Below are 22064 nucleotides of genomic sequence, written 5' to 3' on the forward strand. Positions count from 1 at the left end.
TACGATAACGAGGAGCCTAGGACCGCGCCGCCGCTTCGCAACCATCGCAGTGCGCATCCGCTGCAACCTCGGGAACCTTCAAGGACTCGCGCAGGCGAAGTTTTCCTCAGCCGCGAACACGATCGAGATCGCGAGCGACCAGCGACCTCACTCAACCGTTACCGAGAGCCGGAGCCAGATCGAACATACAGTCCTCTCGGTCCGCGACGAACCAACCCTCCTGTCACACCTCGGAGCACCCAAAAAGAGAGGGACGAGCCTGATCACGCGCGTCTCATGTGGGACAGCGTCGCCACCTTCGAGTCGCTCATCTCCCGCTTGCCAGCCGGCCTCGGCGTAGGCGGGACGCAATCGGACTTGGCTGCCAACGTCGCCTCCCTTGCAACCCTCTCCGATCGCCTGAACGCGTCCCTCAAGGCGGGCGCGTCGCGTGCAGTTGAACGTCAGATCCACGCAGACCTACACGAGGGTGACCCAAGTGGTGAGCTTGCGGAGCTCAATCGCGCCGTGGGCACCGAATTCCGAGAGGCGGCGCGAATGAGCGACGACCAAATTCGGGCTGTAACGGGGCTGCTACTCGGCATGGGCCGCGTCATTCGCGAGCTTGGGATCGACGGCGGCATGCATGCACGCAGCGTCAGTCTCGGAGATGAGACGCTGGCGCGGAGGCTTGGTCGCAATTCTGTCAGTCCGGACTTAACTGGCAGGCTAAGCTCAGCATCCAGGCGTAGCTGGGAGGCCTCCCGCGACAGAGACAGAGAGAGGGATAGGGATAGGGATGAGGCGTTGTCGCAGCTTCAGGGTCGCGAGAGCGCGCAACTGACGCGGCGCCACGAGATCCCGCATCACCGTACAGGGAGCGGGCCTCGAAGCTCAGGCTCCGGCGGCTCAGATGTAGTGCCACCGTCGAGCTCGATGCGACGCATCTATTCTCCCAAGTACCGCGAAACATTGGGCCTGGCCTCCTTCGACTCGCAGGAGACCATAATGGCTGGGTACGAACCCTCACCAACACCCGCATCGCGCACGCACAAATCAGGCAGTAGCGGTGGGGATCTTACACGCAGCCGAACACTCCCCCCTATCAATATACCCGAGCCGTCTCATCCTGTGTCGGCGGAGAGGACCCCAATCGGTGCCAACGCAGGCAGCATCAGACGACGGTCTACGACGATTACCAGCACAGGCACAGAGTCGTTCGGCCAGCAGAGCGTTGAGCGGGAGCGGATACGACCATCCAGGGGAGAACCTCGTAAGGCATCCGTCACGTCTATCAGTACCGTGCGGGCGCCAACGAAGCCATTCCCAGCTCTCTCGACCCCAAGCGCAACAACTGCACTCACAACGCACACGGTGACTAACTCGCCCGTCGACCGACTCGCCTTCCCGCGGTCAAGCTCGGGTAAAGCGAACGGAGAGGAACGCGAGGGCCATGCCAGCGCGGTGTTCTCGCGGCCGTCAACAGTGAGCGTGAGCGCGCTGAGTGGCTTGCAGCAGCATTTGGATTCTGGTCGGCGGAGAACGTTGAGTACATCGAGCGATAACGCGGATGCGGGACCGCCAGAGACGCCGGCAAGGAAAGGGGCAGTGACGGATACTGAGCGTGAGACGCGGCGAAGGACGTTGACGAGTAGAACAACCCGCAACTCACCTGGCGTCAATGTGCATCCTGCTGACCGCGCGGCATCCTTCGTTCCATCCACTACACGTACGCGGCGGAAGACAGTGACTGAGATTACTTGGGCTCCACCCTGAGCATGATACTGTGAGTGTCTTGCAAGACTTCCCTTTCTGCGCTCACGACATCCACTCAGTCTTGTAACACGGACCGAACGATACAGTACGCACTGCACACAGATATTCTCCTGGGCTCCCTTTCCGTCTCCTTGTGCACTTCTTTTTGCGATTTTTATGCCCGGCGCGGGCTTTCTGTCCTTCATGTATATACTTCACCTCTTGACCATTCATATCCCCGAATCGTTGTCGTCGCCCTCCAGGTACCCATCTCTGTTCTTGGTAGTGCAGACGCGCCATTACTCGCTCATCGCATGCGTCGATGCCCTGTTCAGCAGCAGTCTCAAGTTGATGTCTCCGCATTTTCCATGTTCCCCTAGTATTCTCCGGCCGAATTTCGTGACGCCTCAGGCTTGTCTACGTTCGCTAGAATGGCCACGTACTGTGTTATAGGTATCATAAGGTTGTCATACCGTGTATTAATGGGATACGTGTATTCCTGTAAAAGTTTGTGCGGACGAGAGGGAAGGCCGGGAACATCGCTGCGCGCAAGGTACAGTATGTGAGTGGATGCATTTGGAATCTAGTCGTCCTCATCGCATCCATCAGTTTGTAACCACAGGTTTCCTCGGTCGTAGTATCGCAGTCGTGTTCACTAACCTCCCCTCCGGGTACTTGGCGTCCATCACGCACACCCCGCCGGTGGTCGTTACCACGAAGCTCGCAACCTTCATCTCCTCGTCGAAGACAACATCCAGCTCGAAATCCTCGTCAAAGCCGCGCGGCTGTCGTGCGCAGCTTGGGCTGGACAAGTCTTCCTCCGTCGACTCCTTTGCGCGCCGGTCGTCCTGCCGTTCACGACCCGCCCTCCCACCACTCTGCCCACGGGTCCGCCATCGCCACCTTGCATGCACCTGCGCCTTCGCTGCTCGCCTGACTGGCTCCGCCCACACCCTCTTTATGTCCACGTCTTCCTCCATGCCATGAAAGTTGAAGTGCGTGGCAAGCAAATCGAAGTAGGATCGGACTGCGTTCAGGCCGCGCATTCGCGACTCGATGCCTCCCCGCAGAGGGCACCCTGCAGGCGCGTGCTGAAGAATCGGCTCATGGAGGGTGCTGAAGTGCGCAAGGAGCGTCGCGGTGGGGGCGCCTCGCGCGAGGTCGGCGAGCAGGGTGGTCATGGTGGCGAGGATGACGGCTGTCAGATCTTCGGAGGCAGGCGCGGGAGCATTTTCGACGGGGAGGGGGGAAGCAGAACATGGGAAGGTGGCGCGCGAGGTCGAAGTGGACGCGACCGGCTGATACGATGTGCGCGTGGCCGCGAAGCGCGCCGCCGCTGAGAGGTCCAGCAGGGCGCTGGCGGTGAGCAGCTCCTCTCTTTCAACGAAAAGGGTGGCGTCAATCTGAGGGGCGGGGGCCATGACCGAGGCCGGCGTCGGCATGATTGGTATGCAATCGCTTGAGTTCCTGGCGCGAGATGTGGGTTACCTCGCTGGTTATAGCAAGCCTAGGATAGGCCTGGGAGACGAAGCTTGGGCGTAGAGGAGGAGGAGGCTGGAATCAGGGCACCTGAGGGTGCTGAGGCTTATAAGGACGCATGCCCTCGGGGAGCGCGTCACCGCAGCCCGAGCGCCGCCAGATCGCACAACAAGGTTCAGGCGTGCACTACGGCTGGCGGGAAGAACTTGGAAGAAGGGATACTAAGCATCCGCGCCGATGGGCGTGGCGTTGAACTCGCATCCGGTCCACTACCCGCGCGTCGCCCGATGGCTGGTCTGTGTATAGCCCAAGAATATCGACTCGGTTGTGTCAAGTAGGACACAGAAAAGCACCTCTGGCGATCGATAGGGCATAGGACGCATCCCAACCTGAGTCACTTCTCGTGCCAAAGTCCAAGATAGAAGGCTCGGGGGAGAGGACGTGGCCGAAGTCGACAGTGTCAGGCCTGATCATCGCGAATACTGATCCATATGTAGGCGCAGGCTATCCAGGTCAGCAGCACCTCCGACTCGGGCATTTGCCTAAGCGAGTCGGGCAGCGGGAGGCGGGCGGACGACCGTACCTATGAGCAACGGAAAAGTCGATTCTTGACACCTAGGCGACGAATGTCATTGGCAGCATCCTGCTCATATAACACGTAGCACACATTTCATAGTACAATTGCAGCACTCACAACATCCATAACACATCCTCCACAATCCGACTCGATAACTCCCACAAGCGTTCGCCCAGCGCCTCGTCTTCGGCCGTCGCCGTTGACCTGCCGATCACGCCGAAGGGGACGATGTATGCGCCGCCGTACGAACCGCTTGGTTTAGACGTGCCGCTCATCTTGGAAGGGCCGGAGGTGACATTGTCAGTGGCTCCCGCCGTGATGAGATTCGTCCACCCCAGGCATCTGTCATTGTCAGTCACCCCTCCCGCGCCGCCCTGATCAAAACCCCCTTCTCGATCACCCGTGCCTCCATGCCCGAGCGTGCTGGTCGTCTCGGCCACATTGTTGCCCCCCTCAGCCGTAGTGGTCGCGCAAAGGGTGCTACCCGCCTCGCCCGATTCGCCAGACCTGCCGGTCATATTTGGGGCACTCGGCCTCTTGCCACTCGTCCTGACGGATGGCTCGGTGGCGGCAAAGAGGCCGGTAAATGCACAGTCGCTCGGGGTGAAGACCATGTCCGGGCTTTCACCCATGAGCTTGAGGGTCCGTGCTTCGGAGGGTGGTCAGTCCGTGGAGATTTGGAAGCCACGGGATCGACTTACTCGTCTTTGCGAATCCAGGAAACACAGACATAGCCAGGATTGGTATTCCTTGGGCGTCGCAGTGTCGTTGCAGGGTCTTCGCATGCATGACCAATGCCAATTTAGAGAGCGCTGTGAAAGATGCGTCAGTACTAGTACTAAGCCTGGTTCGAAGACTAGTCTTCGATCGCGTGTGTCGGCGTTACATACCGTATTGCTGCATCGTTGGCGTCCGCGGACCCATCCACTGTGGGTCCACATTCAACGAGTAGTTGCAGTCAAGGTTTAGTCCGTCGATGACGGTGTGCACGGTAGAAGTCATCTGTTATGACGATGAGTGAGCGACTGTATTGGAGAGCCGACGAAGAGGAGCATCGTACGTTTACGACGCGGACATCTCCCCCGGCTCTCGCAGTGTTAATGAGCAGTGTTTGTAGGTTATTTACGAGAAGAAAAGGGGCAAGGTAGCTGGGCGCCTGTCAGCGTCAGCTCAGATCAGAGAGGGAAAGGATCTACTTCACAACCACGGTGGTGGCGAGGCCGTACTCAGTCTTGATCGCAGGGTCTTCTGAGCTGTCAGAACTTGTGTCAGTCGCACTCCCGAGAGCGTTGTGATCAGGAGAAACCCACATTGCGGCATTGTTGATGACGATGTCGAGCCTTGCCTCTACTGCCTTCAACCTATCCGACGCTGTCTTCACCTGCTGCAAGTCTCGTAGATCCGCCACAAAAGGTTCAAGCAGCAGTTCTGTATCTGCTTGCATTTCTCTCATTTGGGCGATGGCTTGTAGTGCCTTTGGTCTGCTGCGTGCACCAACGTACACCTTGGCGCCGTAGCGAGCAAGATATAGAGCCATATGGTACCCAATTGCGCCGGGATCGCTGACATAGATTATTAGCATGACGATTAATGAATTATTAAGCCTAGATTACTCGCTTTGCGCCTGTCACCAAAGCTACCCTACCGCTGACATCGACGCAGTGGGGTTCCGAAGCAGCTTCAAGATCCTCCCATGCCGTCTACTTTGAACTTTGAGCATGAGAGTATGGTCGGGTCCAGGACACACGTACCCTATACCCTTGGGGTGGAGCCTCTCCCATCGTGCAGAGTAAGAAAACAGGTCAGGAACGGTTGAAGACAGGAGTGGTTCACGGCGTGTCACAAGCCCCAGCGCGGACGGCTTTTGCCGTTCGCTCGCGCGTGGAATGCACGCGTTCAGCACGCGCAAACCAAAAGGCGCAGTGGCGCGACCGACAGGCGCATCTCCCTCGTCCGCGGCCATGTCCTCATTTGCCCTTCGTCCAGCACGCCCGGAAGACTTCTCTCAGATTGCTGTCATCTTCAATCACTATATTGAGAGCTCTCTCGCCACGTTCCGCACCGAGCGTGTCGACCGCGCCGCACTGCTCGACACCTTCTACTCGGTCGTCGAGCAACGGCTGCCGTACATCGTTGCTATTGCTTTCGATGACCCAGACGAGCCATTTGTGCTCGGGTATGCGTATGCATCTCGCTACCGCCCCGAGCGCGACGCCTACCGCCACACGGCAGAGTTGTCCATATATGTCCATCCGGATCACCTCTCGGCCGGCATCGGTACTCTCATGCTGGACAACGTCCTTGGCCTTCTCCGTCAAACCACCAAGCCGTCGTTGCTTCTGGGCGCTGTAGCTGAGCTGGCGCCAGTACGTCAAGTCCTGGTGGTCATGGCGCTCGACACGGAAGGCCACAAGGGTGGCTTCGGACAGCGCGATTGGTATGTGAAGCGCGGGTTTGTGCAGGTTGGGCACTTGCGGGAGGTGGGCTACAAGTTCGGGCGATGGGTCGACACGATCATCCTGCAGCTCTCGCTGAACTCAGAATGAGTAGCGCAATGGACTACACATGGATCTAGAGAGCGCCTGGACGCGCATAGTACGGCATCCACTATACAGTACATTCGCATAATTACATCCTTCGCTTGGCTGGACTACCGATGGATCATGTTGTTCGAGTCAAGAAGGCCGGTGAGTGTGCTCACCTGGGGAGCAACAGCGTCTAGTATCTGGTGCGTGGCCATCCTTTGTATGTGGATTCGCAAAACTGATAGCTTGCGTAGTAAATTTCCCCGACCCCGATGACAGGGGCCGCCGTGTGCTCTTATGTGCTTATCTGGGAGCAGTACAAGGTCCCTATGACTCGACCTGGACGTATATGAAGATTTTGACTGGCCGATCCTCTCTCCAGGTCATCCAACCACCATGTCGTTCAGCGTACGCCCTGCATTGACTGAAGATCTCCCCGCGATCACCTCCATATACGACCACTATATCAACCACTCCGTCGCCACTTTCCGCACAAAGCGCGTCGAGCCATCCGTCCTTCTCGACACCTATCGCTCCGCGCAGAACAGCCAGCACCCCTTTCTCGTCGCCGTATCGCATGAGGGAACAGAGATCGTGGGCTACGCCTACGTCTCCGGCTATAGAGCATCGCACCCAGCGTACTGGCATACAGTCGAGTTGTCCATATACGTTCATCCGAATCACCTGTTCGGCGGAGTAGGCTCGCGGTTGTGGACAGCCCTCGAGGATGCGTTGCGCCAACGAAATTGCGCTCTTGTTGACGACAAGGGTCACTCCCCATCGCTCGACGAAAGGACCAGCCCAGGTGCTACACCCATCCGTCATGTCCTATCGGTCATGGCGCTCGATACCGAAGGGAGCGAGGGCGGGTACGGGCTTCGCGACTGGTATGTGAAGCGAGGCTTCGTACAGAAGGGGCATTTGGAGGAGGTTGGGTACAAATTTGGGCGGTGGATCGACACAATTATCCTGCAGCTCACGCTCTAGAATACTGCTCTTTCGAGGGTGCTGGTGCTGAAGATGCAATGCAGAGGGTTCTTATTATCATCTTGTGCGCGACGTACGAATCCCGCCTCGATGCGCCTCTTCGGACCGCGACATGGGGCAATTGGGGACCGACGGGATCCGGTGGCCGTTGAAGATGGTGAGGGACGTAGCTAGCGGCCCGAATATTGAGGTACTTACAATCTGCAGTAACTCGTCCTACCTAGCCTGTACTCTGCGTGCAGTCGCTTGCAGCACGAATAGACGTACATCGTACACCAAGACTGATCCTACCTCGTCATCTTGAACATCGCGTCTGTCCTCAAGTTCGTATCAGAACATAGTGCGCACATGACCGTGTTCAGCTGAGGTTGACCTCACCGACGCGGCCCGCGACGCATGCTACATGGTCATCGGGCCCGCCGCCTTCCGCGTCTTCGGTGAGTATAAAGGTCCAGCTTGCTATCATGCAGAGAAAGCGAGTCTTCCCCGCGTTATGGCGACGGTGGGTGTCCTGACGCCGAGCCAAGGGATGCTGTTGACACAGTGACTGTTTAGATGCTGTCGCTCGTCCTGATTGCGCTTTCTGCGTCGAGGCTGACGACTGCTGCTTGTGCGTTCTACTCGCTCTGATACTTCTGTTCTTGCTGACATGGCGGTCGTACAGTGCAGCGACCGCTTTATAGCACTATCCCTGTCGGCGCCATCAAGCCCTCCGGATGGGCGCTCGACCAGGCTCAAGTCCAAGCTGACGGTCTCGCAGGACATCTCAGGGAGTTCGATAGCTAGTGAGTCGATGCCCTCTCATGTTCGTCACACTTGACTAATCTGTTGCCAGTGTCGCGGGCTCTATCTGGGTCGAGGGCGGCTCCATCGAGTATAGCGAGATGCATGAAGCAGCGCCGTACTGGTTGTGAGCGCTTGTTACTTGGGTCGTTGAGATGGATAGAACTCAGGTACCCATAGCAATGGTGCCGTTGCACTAGCTTACCAGCTACAAGATGAGAAGCTCATCGGTGCGTACGATCTTGTGACGCTTTAGATGACACCGACCTTTCGCTCAGGCGAGGTTCGCGATTTCGTCGACCACCTTCTTGCCACGCAACAAGATGACGGTTGGCTCGGACCCGAGCAACCGAATTTGAACGGTAGCCCGCGCCTCGTCTGGCCGCGCTACTTGATCCTCATGGGCTTGACGGTTCGTCTTGGGTGCTCCCTCATCCGAAGTGCGCATTGCTAACGATCCACCGACCGTTCTCCAGCAATACGTCGAGGCCGAACCCTCCGACGCAACCCGTGTCCTGGATGCCGTCCATAAGTTCATTGACCTGGTTTACGACATCTGGAAGAACGGTACATACGGCGGCCCGGATCTCGGCTTTGAGTTCGAATATCAGTATGTGCGGTGGGAGGAGCTGGTGTTGTCGCTGCAGTGGTTGTATGATCACGATCCCAGAGGTGAGGCCTACAACAATGCAGCGACTCATGTATTGAAACTGACGGGATGACTCAGGCAAGGAGGACCAACTCACCGAGACGATGCAGCTCCTGCGCGATACGGGATACTCGTGGAAGAACGACTGGTTTGTCGAGGGCAAGTTCCCGACGCAAGAAGTGTGGACATATATAGCGCAGACGTGGGTGCTTGTCTACGGCTGAGGAGGCTCTAATTGACGCCGATGTATCCAGACATGGTGTCAACCAGGCCGAGGCTCTGAAGTCTGAAGCCTTGACCTGGCGCATCACGGGCGACGATTCGGACAAGCAAAGCACCGTCGACAGGATTGATATGCTCTACAGGTATCATGGGCGCGCTTCGGGTACGCTGCAGACGGTCACTCCGGTACTGGACAATGCTGACTATGATCTTTAGGGACTTACTCCGCTGACGAGCATCTGGGTGGCCTCAATCCTGCTCGAGGGTATGCGCCTTTATCGAGACAGCTGGTTTTGCTGACGTTGACGACAGTACTGAACTTTGCACTGTTGTGTAAGACTTTATCAGGACTCACCCAAGGGCGTTGCTGACACTCGTCCTAGCGAACAGATGTTTTCGCTGGCGCTTGTTTATGCCACCTTCGGCGATAATGCCGTCGCTGACAGAGTTGAGAAGATCGGTATGACTGTCAATCGTCATCCAAGAGCATGATGCTGATGCACATCTGTAGCATACAACGCGCTACCTGCAGGGATCATGTATGACTTTTGGTGTACGTGGAGTGACCTGGTTGTAAGACACGTCCTTACGATCCTTCAGCTCATCAATACGATCAGGAAGGCAAGGAGAGTAGCAGCCTGCGGCAGCTGCTGGCCCTAACTCGCTTTTCCCCGCAGTGAATCAGATCTGGGCGAAGGAGATGGACCCCAAGCCGTTCGGCGCGAACGGCCCTAGGTCCAACATCTTTGGTTTTGAACCGTGCGTCAATGTGCTATTGACCGAGTGACGAGCTGACAGCGCACACAGACAGTACCCCGTACGTTCTTCTGCGTCAAACATTGTTGTCAGACTGACCAGAACGTGCTATCTTCAGTGCTGTACGGTAAGCGGCTTAAGTCAGGGTCTCTCGAAACCAGCATTCATGCGATTATGCAGGTTAATCATGGTCAAGGCGCACCGAAGTACTGGGGTCACGCTTTCTTCACGGACAACTCCGATAACTCGCTCGTGCACGCCTTCCTAGGACCTTCGACTCTGAATACGACCGTGGGGGATTCCAGCGTTCAAGGTGTTTCTACTCTTGCGAGATCAGCTTGTGCATTCGGCTGACTAGTCGCAGTCACTGTTGACACGCTCTATCCGTTCGGCAACGTCCTGAACTACGAGATTACCGCGTCGGCTCCTACGGCTTTCAAGATTCGTGTCCCATCTTGGGCTCAAACGGGCAGCAGTACTATCGCGGTCGGTGGTGGAGATGCGACACCGCTAAACCCAGATTCTGCGACATCGTTATACAGGGTCGAGGTATGTTCACGCTCTGCACTTGTTGCGGCCAATCTTGATGAAGACTTTTCTGCCAGATTCCTGCGGGCTCGACGAACATCGTGGTGATCTTGGATATGCAAGTCGAGATCGAAAAACGCCTGAACGGCGCCGTTGCTGTGACTCGTGGACCTCTGAATTACGCTCTCGAGCTAGCATACAATGTCACGACTACTGAGGGCTTAAGGTGCGCTCACTCTAGATACTCATTCCGAATTTACGACACTCATAGCCCGCAAGGAGCGACCAAGCTGTGACAGACGTGAAGCGCCTCTATCCGAACGCGCCGCAGGAGTACTTGACCGCAGTACGTCGGTTTCGCTTCCAAACTCACTAGCTCCTCCTGATCTCTTCATACAGACCGATAACCACACTGTCGACAACACTCTGCTTCCCACATCGACCTGGGCCCTTGCCATCAACCCCGGCACACTCACCGTGCAGGACACGTCCAACGACACGGACAGCATCCCGCACTACACCTGGAAGCCCGGCAACCTGCCGGTCAGCATGACGGTGCAGGCATGCCCGATTGCGTGGGACGTGGTCAACGGCACGGCGTCGGCGCCACCGCAAAGCCCAAACGCGTGCACGGGCGATGTGTTCGAGGCGCGATTGCTGCCATTCGGGTCGAGTCAGTTGAGGCTGGGGGAGATGCCCGTGATGCAGACGTAAGAGAAGCGAGGGTACTTCAGCCCAAGAAGAAGTGAAAGAATGCTCAGGGTTGACGATGGGACGATACTGCTGATTCCTCATACTTTCATTGCATGAATTCAATTGTACAATTTGGTTTGGTGTTACAAGAAGGGCCGTCTTGCGAACGCTCAGACACACAAAGACAGATTGTGAAGATCAGTCTTAGACTAACAATTCTGTGCCTACCATGTAAGACTTAGCTCAGGCGAAGGTTGACGGAGTACCGGCACTTACACGTTCTACACCACGTCGACAAGATAACCTTCGAAGTCCGTGTCCCCCTCGCTCTCCCCAGTATCAACCTTCTCATTATCGATACTGGACGAGCGACTCTTTTCCTCTTCTTCAAACTTATGCAGCGCCATGGCTGCCGCGCCTTCTTGAGCTGCCTTCTTGCTGGAGTGTTGGCTCTCGCCGACGAGCTTCCCTCCGACTATGAAGGTTCGATCAGGATATAACGAACGTGGAAGTGGTAGGGGCATGAGCTCACAGTACAGCTGCGACGTCCAGATAGGCTGGTGAGGAGGACCATGCGACTTGTCCTCAAACCTGAAGGGTGTTCCCGTGAGTTGCTGTATGTAGTTCAGCCGCTGTCTGTCCAGCCCCTTCGAAACTGGCGGCGGTGGCGGCGAGATCGAGTGCGAGGACCCAACGGAGGAAATCAACGTTCTCGCCCTAGGGCGAGGGGTCGACAGAGTCGGGGCATAGGGTGCCCATGTCGTAGGGGACGTATGGATTGGAAGGCCCTCCTCAAGGACCTGCAATTTCTGCCTCGCCATTATGGCGCGTCGAGCGCTGAACTGGCGCCAGAAGGCCCTGCACAATGTCAGCCCATGAAAATAAAGACATGAGGGACTTATGTACTTACCAGAGCGCGCCCAGCGCGGCCAGGGCCCCGCAGGCAGTCACATACACCGGGTTGCTATCATACGCCCCGACAACCGCGATCAGGGTGAGTACGAAGATGGCCACTTGAATGAATCCGTCCAAATACCGCAAGACCTGGCGAATAGCGTAACGGATTCCGGACATCTTGACTCTCGCCTTTTCTCGTTCCTTTCTGCTTGAAGTTTGGCCTGCAAGAGGCGGCCTTTTATACATCTGAAGGAGATTCGCATCGCGCGGACTCAACTGCACGCTGTTGAGTACCCTTTGCCACAAATCAGTGCCACAGAGGTGTTGTGGACACATTTTACCCAATACTCACCGCCTTCATAGACACCGCGGAGCCCTCGAGAACGACCATCGTCACCACATCGTCAACGCCAGAGGGCGTATTTCCAGCGATCTGGGGAAAGATAAGGGAAGGGGTGGCACAGCTCAGCACCGCGTAAAGGTTAATCTCTCCCCTCTATTACTACCTTTGGTTTGCTGTACAGTCGGATGGGACGAGCGAAGCGAACAGAGAGAGAAACCAGTGGGGGATCCTCATGTGGCGAGTCGCAGCCACAGCATGGCTGTGTGGTGTAGTGTTCGTTCAACGGCTGAATCAGATTCGCGGCGCCAGAAGGAAGATGCCATTTGGTCTACCCCCAAGGTATTCGGCTTCGGAGCCGCCAGCCAGAACTTGGTGTTGCCCCGAAATCTTGCGTTGAATTTCCGGGTAGAATTCGTCGTAACAAAATCGGGAGCGATTGGTATCGAAAGTACAGCCTTCAAAGTAGCGCGCGTTCGATGTCGACAGGCATGAATTGTGGCCTTTAAGAGGTACCACGGGCTCAGAGCGGACCCTCCTCGGCGGTTTGAAACAAAAGATCTTCCCAATTCGGACGAATAATGACTGCCACGCCACGTGCACCAGCACGCGAGATCGCTTCTTCTCAAAAACCTTCACCTCCTCCCCATCCATCCCATACCCCACAAAAATGGTGCGCGCCAGTCTCAAATCGCAAGCTGTGATGTCTGACACAATCCTTTCTCAACTTAGAGGCCCATTCTCTTACAAGGTCAGAGAATCGTACGCCAGCGGAAGATTCGATCGCTTACCATACACACCTGCTATCGTCTCCCCTCCCTTCTGATCTCTGGGTACCAACATGATCGCACCTGTGTATTCTTGATGCACATCTTCAATATACTCTCCGGCCCGCCGTCTTCCATCTGTAGGCCACGAGCGCTCCTTGACGCAGATCAAGTTCAACCGCGAGGGCGATCTCTTGTTCTCCTGCTCGAAGGACCAGGTCATCAACGTCTGGTATACCTACAACGGCGAGCGGTTAGGCACGTATGATGGCCACAACGGCACAGTATGGACAGTGGACGTGGATAGTGCGTGGATCATCGCTCTCTTTCCTTCCCCAGACTGACCGAGTACTTCCTCCATGGCGTCCTTTCCCCCTCCTACGCGTTCGATATTCCTTCCACCTATACCACCTATACTTCTTAGCTGACTCCAAATACCTTGTCTCTGGCGCGGCCGACAACACCATGCGGCTATGGCAGGTTGAGACTGGCAAGTGTCTTTACACCTGGGAGTTCCCAACCGCAGTGAAGCGCGTTGCGTTCAGCCCGGACAACACGCAGGTAGTATGCATCACGGAGCAACGTATGGGCTACCAATGCGCGATCCGGGTGTTCAACATCAATCGGGAGGAGGGCACGAAGCGTACGTCCTACCTATCATTTCATCCTGTAGTCCCCCTCCCACTCCTCCCCTCCTGCGTGGTTATCAAGACTAATACTCGTCCCACCCTCAGAATCGAAAGAGCCTCTCCACATGTTCAACCCGATCGGCTCGAAGGCGACCGTCTGCGCCTTCACCAACATCCCCAACGTGATCGTCACTGGACACGAGTCTGGCAAGGTCGCGCAGTTCAATGTGAAGACGGGCGAGGAGATCGACAACAACGAGCGCGCCCATGGCGATACCATCACCGATCTGCAGCTCAGCAAGGACCGGACATACTTCATCACCAGCAGCAAGGACAAGAGCTCGAGGGTGAGTTCTGCAATCACGATGTCGGCGATGAGGGGATTCTTCATAGCTGGTGTACTGATTACATTCGCTAGATACACGATACCAAGAGCTTGATGGTGATCAAGACCTACACGACAGAGACCCCGCTCAACAGCGCTGCCCTTGCACCAAACAAGCCATACGTGAGTTTCAGCCGCGCGTTCGGCCAAACACGCTAGCTGATTTCCATTCAGGTGCTCTTGGGAGGGGGGCAAGATGCTATGAGCGTCACGACGACTTCTTTGCGGCAGGGCAAGTTCGAGACGCGGTTCTGGCACAAGGTCTTCGAGGAGGAGGTCGGCCGCGTGAAGGGCCACTTCGGACCTATCAACACGTACGCCCTTGGCTGTGCCCTTCCACGCTTCCCGCACTGATCGACCGCATCCCCTTAGGCTGGCTGTGCACCCTGGCGGCATCGGATACGCCTCCGGTGGAGAGGACGGCTTCGTGCGCATGCACCATTTCGATGAGAGTTATTTCCGCGCAAAGCCATACGGCGACTACGACATTGAGGATTGATTTATGTATTCTGTACAGTAGTGTACCATGTACATGCTAGTTGCGCGCTTTGCTAGACCACACTGCAACCACACTGTTTGCCTACGATGGTTGGGCTGATCTCGAGCGCGCGTTGGCTGCGGTCGGAATGAATTGTGCCAAAGGGGCGGAAGGACGGCTCGCGGACACCGCAATATCCCATGGGACGCGCACCCCGGCACATCTAACGATCTTCAGGCTCACGAATGCCTCTTATCCCGTATCATCACCCTCCTTTGCCGCCTTTTATCCGTTCCTTTCAACGCCTACACTCGCTTCGCCAAGCAGTTCAGGCCCATTGTTTACTTGACTTTGTCGCTCGGCCCTCGCTCGGCGGGCTTGTGCAATTGTTCTGCCACCTTACGTAACCGGCCTGTTCGAACCTGTGACGATCAGCGGTCGGACGAGCGGGCGGGTGCAGACCTCCTCTTGTTCTCATCCTCTCTTTCTTATTTCTACCCCGGCGCAGCGCCGCGCGACCGAGCGACCATGACCGCGAAGACGACGATCCTGCTCTTTGCCCTCTGCGCGCCACAGCTGGCGACCGCGTTCGACGTTCGCAGCTCATTCAGCGCGCTTTGGAGCGCCTTGCGACGCGACGACGGCGACGGATATTATGACCCGAACGACAATGGAGGGAGTATGCTTACGGTGCGCTCATCCTCTATGCGTCGCGTACAGTGGCTAAAGTTCAACCAGGAAGTCGATAATACGTATCCCGAGGGGCTGGGAGAGCCCTTGAACATGATATTCTCGGGGAGCTCGGATGCGGACGTTCTAGTGGACCAGGAGACAGATGGCGGCTTCCGCAACTACTGGCTGTAAGTCTGCAAGAGCCCTTTCCCCCTTCCTGGCACTGACATTCGGCAGATCGGTGGGCTTTGGCGCCGAGTGTCTGGGCCAGCGCGACGCGTCGCAGCAACGAGCGAACTTGGGAGATGGGAAAGGAAGTGGTGCGTGCGCTGGCTTCTGACGCGCACAGCGTGCTGACCCGCGCTTCCAGTAAACCAAACATCCCTGCTACGCTGGAATTACGGCGACCCGCAGTTGGGGACGTGTACAGAAACCATTCAGGGAGGTAATCACTTCCGATACTGGGTTCAGAATGGAGACAGCAAGAACAGGTGCGCGGTCATCTCGCATCATGAACGCCACGACTGACACTGCTTGCAGTGGTGCCTACTTCTTCGCCGCCTCGTATGAGATGCCCCTTGAGAGTACGTGCACCTGTCATCCCCTATTCACGCTAGTCTCACAATCACTCAGAGCACCATGACATCGTGCCCAACGGATACAATATCGGACGGTACGACGGCTATTCCCGTTCATTGAAACCACGGCTAAACTCGACGCAGAGACGAGATCGTGGGCAATATCACAGGTTCCGCGATACCCACCTTGAATCTCACGGACTCGAGCACGTACTCGGGTAACACGTCGTACGGCGGCTACACCTACTCGACGGACATCCGATACGTGTCCGGCCTGCTCTCGAATACGAGTGACGGCATCAACCACTATGCGACCGTCGAGGAGAATGGCCGGCCAGCTATCGACGGTTTGGTGGCGGTTTTGACCGTGCATATACTGGAGCGGCCAGCGAAGTAAGTGCCGTTGTTTGGCAGGTCGTGCGATTCATTGACGCGCTATCCTAGTGATGCTGCCTTCAACAACATCCCATTGACGCTGTCTGCTATATCGGTCTTTGCCGTCTCCTCCTTCCTGGCGACGCTCTTATAGACTAGATGGCCTGGTGGGTCACCCAATCGGTTCCGCCTTTCGCCAACTTGCCTCATGATGGCAGCGCTGCCATCCCATATGGACTCTCCGCACGACCTCCAGGATCCGCACCGCTAGCATACATCCACTTCAAGTCTTATGAGGTCCATCAGTTGTCCCGCGTACGCACTCACCCGCCTCGTCTCGCTTATTACCTGGCCCCCGATGCCTAGACGCATCGCATCGGGTCGCTGAACTTTCATACAATCGGAGAGGAACCAAGCAACTCGAACACCTATCCCAATACTCCGCTACCTGCACTTCATCATCCATTATTTACTCTATCCTATTCACAGCGCATACCCATCGCAAAGGGACATTGTATACCATCTGCTGGTTCATGAAGTACTGCAGCCGGTGCGTTCTGTTGCCTCGCGACGCGTGTCTGCAAGCGGGCGGCATTCTCACTTCGAGGCCCACCTTGTCTGTTGAGCGTCATCCATGCCTTGCAGCTAAGTTATACAATCCTCCCTCTCCCCTCCGCCGTACTCTCCGTATCCTGCAGATATTGGACCACTACTCGGACACTGCCTTAGGTCGCTTCACCATGGTATTTATTCAAGCGAGCTTCAACCTGCAGGCGGCATCCTATGAGCCTCAACCGGGGAATGGATGCGCTTCTACGCATCTGCACGGAAAGTACGTTCTCTCGATCTCGAGGCCATCAGTCTATGAAGGCCATGATCGCTCAGGATGAGGGCGGCCTGTTGATGTGAGGATGCGACGCGCGGGCAATACTTGACTCGGTTCATTGTCACCGGTCTCATGGCGGTCATGCGCGCTTCGATGACCCACCACGGGCGGCCGTCAGAGGGCTGACGAGACAATGGGCGCCTTGCAGTGAGCGCTTTGCAACCCGTCTGCGGTTAGACGAATGAGTCAGAAGAGAGTGCACTATAAATGAGTGGCTCAACGTGCGAGCTCGGTGTCGACCGCGTTCATCCCTCGCGGATCTACTGCGAAACAATTCAGTCTTCGCATCTCAACACAGACCACGATGTCTTCCGCCCCTCTTGTCCCGCCCTTCACCGAGGAGACAGCGCGAGCCAAAGTAAGCAGGGAACTTCGGGCTTTAAAGGGGGAACTGACTTGGTGTCCAGGTGAAGATAGCGCAGAACCTCTGGAATACGCGTGACCCGCATACAGTCGCGAAGGTAAGGCTCTTCTGCGTGCTGATCTTGCGATGGATCGTGGCATCGAAGGTGGCGAGAATGCCCAGTGCCGCCGTGGTCTTCCCGTGACTGCGAGTGCTCCAGCAGCCCTAGGTTGAGGCTGTTGGGGCTAAGATGCGGATAATATGCTGACCCAACCCTCCCAGGCCTACACACCTGATAGCATCTGGCGCAACAGGGACCAGTTCTTCACGGGCCATGACGCCATCGTCGACTTCCTCACCAAGAAGTGGGAGAAGGAGAACGGGTACGTGCTGCGCAAGGAGCTCTTTGCGTGGACGGAGAACAAGATAGCCGTTCAGGTGAGCGAGTCCATCATCAGCTGGCGATGGAACGGCGGTACTGGCTGGCGCAGCATCGTCAGCGGGTTGCGAAGTCTCCAGCTAACTTGGCATATCACTAGTTCTGGTACGAATACTACATCGATGGGCCAGACGGGAGGCAGTGGTACCGCTGCTACGGACTAGAGGACTGGACGTTCGCAGAGGATGGGAGGATGAAGAAGAGGCAGATGAGTGGGAACGACGTGCCCATCAAAGAGAGCGAGAAGTGGTATCATCAAGGGTGGACGCCGGAGCAGATCGATGCAGTAGCTATCAGCGAAGCGCATTGGTGAAGACTTTGCAAAGTCGCCTCCGAACCTGGAAGGTGGAAGAACGAAAGGAAGGTGCGCATGTCCGTCGATTCTCAGAGGGCAAGCATGCTAATCGCAAAGACAGATAACGCAGCTTGATTAGCGTGTAGCTGCTCTTGTATAATTTGACATCCAGAGTTCTTCTCCTTGGGTTTGTGACGCAGCGGTTTCTCTCAGCCACCAATGAAAGCCCTTCATCACTAGCCGCAGTACTACAGTTATTTGGTCAATCGATGCGGTGATCCTCGCAAATAGGTACGTGTTCCCTCAAAGCTTTGAGAACCTTTCGCAGTGAATTGCTCTTCAAGGTCACTGATAAATTTGCCTATGTCTGCGTCATCCAAGGACACTTATCTACTCCTCTGCTCGGGCTGTTTGCTTCTTCCTGCTTCCAAGTATGCGCCTGATCCGTTCTCGAGCGCAACTAGCCACATCATGTTCAGTGACGAACTGGCCCTCGCCTTACTCGCAGTTAGGTCACTACCTATATTTTGCCACATTACATCCGTCATCGGACGTACGATGTGCTCCCTCCGTCTTTATATGACGCACTCTAGTCCCTTTACTCCGCTGAATACCACATTCACGGAAGGACCTCAGCCGCGTATCGCCAGCCAACCACCGGCTGACATCGGTGGCATCGTCACGTCCAAAAGGTCGAAGTCAATTCCCAAAAAGGTAAGTTTTACGGCCTATTGATGCTTCGCGTACAGCCACAAGTGACGTTGGATCGATCTCTGATCTGAGAACATATCGCCAGGAACATGTGTTTCCGTTACCCGACCCGCTTACGGGCTGGCGATAGGCGCCCGCCCGCTGACGCGCTGACGTGCTAAAGTGAAGTGAGGTGAGGAACGTTCGCGAGGTCGCTTGCAGTCAGCGGGAGAGATCGCGAGGAAGAGCCGCTTTCCCGAGTGCACACGAAGGTAAAGGTGAACAACTGCTATTCCAGCGCGTTTTGAGAGTATACAAGGGTATGAGTACCGCTCTACGGGTACACTGATCTAATAGTACAAGATAAATAGCACGACAACATACAACAGAACAGACAGAGGCTAGCAGTACATGATGACAAGAAGGGGACGGGGATGGGGGAAGTGGATGTTGAAGGCGCGCGATGCTCTACGCGGTGATGGTGAAGCGTAGGCGGTCGCCATCGACCTCGCACTTGACCTTTTCCATGTTCTCGACGATGAAGTGCGCGCCGCAGTTCTCGATCTTGCTGCGCTCGTGCGAAGTGCAGACCGCGATGACGGTCGCGCCCGAGGCAACGCCGGCACGGATGCCAGAAGGCGAGTCCTCGAAGACCACGCACTTCTTCGCGTCGTAGCCCAAGCACTCGGCGGCGAGCAGGAAGGGGTCGGGCGCGGGCTTGCCGGCCTTGAGACGCTTGTCGTCGGCGGTGATGGTGACCGGAGGAGGGGTGATACCGACGCGAGTCATGCAGCCGTAGGCTGGAGGGGAAGTGAGCATCGAGAACGACTTCATATTCATGAAGATACGCACCATAAGTCTTTGCGCCGGAAGTCGCGACCGCGTAGCGGCCGGCGGGGATGGAATCAATCATCTTCTTCACACCAGGAAGAATGCGGACGGAGCGGTCGACAGCCGTCGCCTCAAGCTGCCACGCCTCGAGGGTGTGGCGCGCCTTCTTCTCCGCCTCGGACTCCTCCTCGAACACCTGGTCGTCGACCCGGATGCCCTCCTCCTGCTCCTCCTCGACGTCCGCGACCTGAGCCTCAGGCGCGGGGACCGTCGACATGTTGAGACGGCTCAGAAGAGTCGACCCGAACGACGGACGACGCGTGCCGACGAACGAGGCCTGACGAGAGCTGGGAGCGGAGGAGTCGGTGAGGGCGGGTGTGGTCGCGCCAGAGTCGATAGGGGTGACGGCGAAGGAGTTGGATCGCGTCGCGGGGCGCGACGGTGTGCGCGAACCCGGGCCGTGTACGTTGTACGCGTCGGCGAAGAAGAGAATGGACTCTTCGAAGTCCTGGACCGCGGCGTCCATCTCGTGGGCCTTGATGTGCGGCTTGAACTGGGCGAGGTTGTCGACCGCGCGCTTGCCGTGCGTGGCGGCGATAACATAGTGAGGATCCTGCCCAATGTCCTTCGCGACCTTGCCCCAGGCGGCCTCGACGGCCTGGATGGAGTCGGTCAAGGTGCCGTCCTGGGCGAGTGTCAGCACCGCGTCCGTCGAGCAGGGCGAGTTCGTGGACTCACCATGTCAAAGAGGACAGCGTCTGCGTGGAAAGTCTGCGACGTAGTCGACATAGCGAGTCTAGAATGTGCAGGTGGAAGAGATGTATGTGCGAAGGAGAGCTGGTTGCTGAGGATAGCCCTCCATCCTCGCCCGCTTATATACCCGCGCGGCCCCTAGAGGACTGGTTCCGTCATGAGCTGTTGACAAGGAAGCGCTCGTTTGCAAAGCAACCGTGACACACTGGCTCCTCCTTCCCAAAACAACAATGGCCAGGAGTTTTCCAGGATGGGAAGCCAAAGATGTCAGATTCCGATCGGGCGAGCGCCTCCCGTACATTGGTCGCGCGCTTCCGCGCCACTCGCAGATCGCGCTGCGCTCCACAAGGCACTTCCCGAATTTGTAGTCGAATTCTGTCCCCCGCCGCTTTCGGCGGATGTAGAGGGTCCCCCGCGGGTTTGGAGGCTGGGGCGCTGTGGGGAGGGCGTGGTCTCGAGGACGCCCAGAAGGACAGCATGGCAGAAAAGAACAGGGCGGATTCCGGAAAAGGAAGATGTAAGGGGACCACATGTCATCGCCCCCCTCCGTAAGTCTGGACCGCGTGCCGCCTCCCATGTGCTATCATCACCCATTCTTCAACGTCAGTGTCCGCCCGCTACTCCCTGGTGACCTATGTTCAACGCCGCTCCTGTGTCCGTGTGAAGGAGCCGCGCCCGCATCCTGATCACTGTCCGATTCTGCAGAGATACGCATGTTGCGCCTTTGCCGAGAACTGCACGTCATGGAGATTTCTTGGACGAATGGACGCTCTTGGACGACTTCTGTATCCTGGTCTCCGTGGTGGAGCTCCCATTCAGTCTGGTTGAATGCTGACTGACCCCGTCATGTCAGGCTATTGTTCCGATTCGTGAGGCTGCGCTAGCGTTCTACTTCATCTTCGCACCCTGCTTTGTTTGACGGCTTTGCGACTCTACGATAGTCCAGGCAAATCCCCTGCACTCTCGAAGCACGCCGGATGGTTGCGAGCTGCCCCTCTGTCGCAGGGAAACTATGTCCTTATCTGCACCCCACGACGATAGCAGACAACATGACAGTCGAAGTACAGGGGATCGACGAGGCGGACAGCCTCGTTGGAGCTCCAGGGGACATGCCCATGATTGCGCCTCTGTGACTGAGAAGGCAGGAGTAAGGGTCAACTCAAACGTTCGCATGGCGAAGCCAGCTAAAATTACGATGAGTCCGTAGCCTATAGAGTCGCTATGGCGTCGGGGACGAAGCAAGACCGCGCCGTGATTTAATTGTATACTGCATGCAATGCGGCCTCTCAACTACCGACGCTTCAGCCCTTCCACGCAGACAGGCGGGAGGACACCATCTTCCAGGGTGCTTGGTGGCGTCCTCGAAGGCGTTCCTCTATACAGCAGACGTCGCCTGAAAGCGCGGCTGTGGAGCTCCCCGGCACTCATTCGTCCTCCGTGCTATAGACCAGCGCAGATATTGGCCCGCCAAGAAGCGCGACAAGGCACTCCGCTGACTCATCGGCAACGCAGCTCGCGCGACTGAATGGCAGGCCCGCCCAAGCTTAGCCCCCGATGTGAAAAAGGCCGACTACGCCGCGAGGTTGTACGCATCATCTGGCGGGAGGGGTGGAGAGAATCATGGATCCTCAGCAGAAACGGGGTGAGGAGGGGCCGACTAGTCTGGGAGAAGGAGATGGGGAGGCGGGGTCAGATGACCAGTTGAACTTTGGAATAGGTCACGTGAAATAGACCCAAGTGATGTCGACATGCCGGAATCTCCGAGTGGGCAGT

At 56.8% G+C, this 22064-nt stretch overlaps 11 protein-coding genes across 11 annotated transcripts; 6 read left to right on the forward strand and 5 right to left on the reverse strand.

The window, feature by feature from the left end:
• Positions 1 to 865: 865 nt before the first annotated feature.
• Positions 866 to 2241, reverse strand: SCHCODRAFT_010862 (uncharacterized protein). Its single transcript, XM_003034579.1, has 3 exons — positions 1815 to 2241; positions 1310 to 1765; positions 866 to 1252 (listed from the first exon to the last, which is right to left on the reverse strand). The coding sequence occupies exons 1-3, from the start codon at positions 2095 to 2097 to the stop codon at positions 1104 to 1106; spliced, it is 888 nt and encodes a 295-aa protein (XP_003034625.1). The 5' UTR covers positions 2098 to 2241; the 3' UTR covers positions 866 to 1103.
• Positions 2242 to 2339: 98 nt separating this feature from the next.
• On the reverse strand, positions 2340 to 3176 carry SCHCODRAFT_02493357 (uncharacterized protein; the record flags this gene model as incomplete). Its single annotated transcript, XM_003034580.1, has 1 exon — positions 2340 to 3176. One exon carries the CDS (start codon positions 3174 to 3176, stop codon positions 2340 to 2342), a length of 837 nt encoding a protein of 278 aa, XP_003034626.1.
• A 727-nt stretch (positions 3177 to 3903) lies between these two features.
• SCHCODRAFT_02664769 (NAD(P)-binding protein) lies at positions 3904 to 5571 on the reverse strand (the record flags this gene model as incomplete). Its single annotated transcript, XM_003034581.2, has 8 exons — positions 3904 to 4439; positions 4492 to 4602; positions 4681 to 4792; positions 4851 to 4938; positions 4987 to 5043; positions 5101 to 5352; positions 5408 to 5490; positions 5542 to 5571. The coding sequence occupies 8 exons, from the start codon at positions 5569 to 5571 to the stop codon at positions 3904 to 3906; spliced, it is 1269 nt and encodes a 422-aa protein (XP_003034627.2).
• A 180-nt stretch (positions 5572 to 5751) lies between these two features.
• SCHCODRAFT_02664770 (acyl-CoA N-acyltransferase) lies at positions 5752 to 6336 on the forward strand (the record flags this gene model as incomplete). Its single annotated transcript, XM_003033980.2, has 1 exon — positions 5752 to 6336. One exon carries the CDS (start codon positions 5752 to 5754, stop codon positions 6334 to 6336), a length of 585 nt encoding a protein of 194 aa, XP_003034026.1.
• Positions 6337 to 6382: 46 nt separating this feature from the next.
• On the forward strand, positions 6383 to 7698 carry SCHCODRAFT_02616490 (acyl-CoA N-acyltransferase). The gene is made up of 3 exons (XM_003033981.2): positions 6383 to 6518; positions 6570 to 7459; positions 7510 to 7698. Exon 2 carries the CDS (start codon positions 6712 to 6714, stop codon positions 7300 to 7302), a length of 591 nt encoding a protein of 196 aa, XP_003034027.1. The 5' UTR covers positions 6383 to 6518; positions 6570 to 6711; the 3' UTR covers positions 7303 to 7459; positions 7510 to 7698.
• A 73-nt stretch (positions 7699 to 7771) lies between these two features.
• Positions 7772 to 11259, forward strand: SCHCODRAFT_02616491 (uncharacterized protein). Its single transcript, XM_050344759.1, has 23 exons — positions 7772 to 7804; positions 7858 to 7912; positions 7967 to 8087; positions 8138 to 8212; positions 8266 to 8315; positions 8364 to 8497; positions 8562 to 8757; positions 8813 to 8936; positions 8989 to 9119; positions 9173 to 9221; positions 9269 to 9289; positions 9340 to 9416; positions 9468 to 9509; positions 9557 to 9577; positions 9634 to 9715; positions 9764 to 9773; positions 9831 to 9839; positions 9893 to 10025; positions 10077 to 10261; positions 10318 to 10466; positions 10520 to 10586; positions 10640 to 11156; positions 11209 to 11259. Exons 1-22 carry the CDS (start codon positions 7796 to 7798, stop codon positions 10952 to 10954), a joined length of 2055 nt encoding a protein of 684 aa, XP_050201839.1. The 5' UTR covers positions 7772 to 7795; the 3' UTR covers positions 10955 to 11156; positions 11209 to 11259.
• On the reverse strand, positions 11215 to 12007 carry SCHCODRAFT_02664773 (uncharacterized protein; the record flags this gene model as incomplete). The annotated part of the gene is made up of 3 exons (XM_003034582.2): positions 11215 to 11408; positions 11466 to 11791; positions 11844 to 12007. The coding sequence occupies 3 exons, from the start codon at positions 12005 to 12007 to the stop codon at positions 11215 to 11217; spliced, it is 684 nt and encodes a 227-aa protein (XP_003034628.1).
• A 777-nt stretch (positions 12008 to 12784) lies between these two features.
• Positions 12785 to 14588, forward strand: SCHCODRAFT_02616501 (WD40 repeat-like protein). The gene is made up of 8 exons (XM_003033983.2): positions 12785 to 12843; positions 12903 to 12921; positions 13082 to 13243; positions 13362 to 13580; positions 13672 to 13913; positions 13985 to 14074; positions 14126 to 14265; positions 14324 to 14588. The coding sequence occupies exons 1-8, from the start codon at positions 12841 to 12843 to the stop codon at positions 14448 to 14450; spliced, it is 1002 nt and encodes a 333-aa protein (XP_003034029.1). The 5' UTR covers positions 12785 to 12840; the 3' UTR covers positions 14451 to 14588.
• A 546-nt stretch (positions 14589 to 15134) lies between these two features.
• Positions 15135 to 16208, forward strand: SCHCODRAFT_01091259 (uncharacterized protein; the record flags this gene model as incomplete). The annotated part of the gene is made up of 7 exons (XM_003033984.2): positions 15135 to 15289; positions 15339 to 15421; positions 15472 to 15592; positions 15642 to 15685; positions 15735 to 15774; positions 15824 to 16072; positions 16124 to 16208. The coding sequence occupies 7 exons, from the start codon at positions 15135 to 15137 to the stop codon at positions 16206 to 16208; spliced, it is 777 nt and encodes a 258-aa protein (XP_003034030.2).
• A 916-nt stretch (positions 16209 to 17124) lies between these two features.
• On the forward strand, positions 17125 to 18282 carry SCHCODRAFT_02616507 (DUF1348-domain-containing protein). Its single transcript, XM_003033985.2, has 5 exons — positions 17125 to 17298; positions 17348 to 17401; positions 17566 to 17721; positions 17823 to 18086; positions 18139 to 18282. Exons 1-4 carry the CDS (start codon positions 17245 to 17247, stop codon positions 18033 to 18035), a joined length of 477 nt encoding a protein of 158 aa, XP_003034031.1. The 5' UTR covers positions 17125 to 17244; the 3' UTR covers positions 18036 to 18086; positions 18139 to 18282.
• A 698-nt stretch (positions 18283 to 18980) lies between these two features.
• SCHCODRAFT_02616512 (HAD-like protein) lies at positions 18981 to 20532 on the reverse strand. Its single transcript, XM_003034583.2, has 3 exons — positions 20277 to 20532; positions 19560 to 20223; positions 18981 to 19507 (listed from the first exon to the last, which is right to left on the reverse strand). The coding sequence occupies exons 1-3, from the start codon at positions 20325 to 20327 to the stop codon at positions 19176 to 19178; spliced, it is 1047 nt and encodes a 348-aa protein (XP_003034629.1). The 5' UTR covers positions 20328 to 20532; the 3' UTR covers positions 18981 to 19175.
• Between the last annotated feature and the right edge of the window lie 1532 nt (positions 20533 to 22064).

Source organism: Schizophyllum commune (assembly GCF_000143185.2).
Source record: "Schizophyllum commune H4-8 unplaced genomic scaffold SCHCOscaffold_3, whole genome shotgun sequence".
NCBI lineage: Eukaryota > Fungi > Basidiomycota > Agaricomycetes > Agaricales > Schizophyllaceae > Schizophyllum > Schizophyllum commune.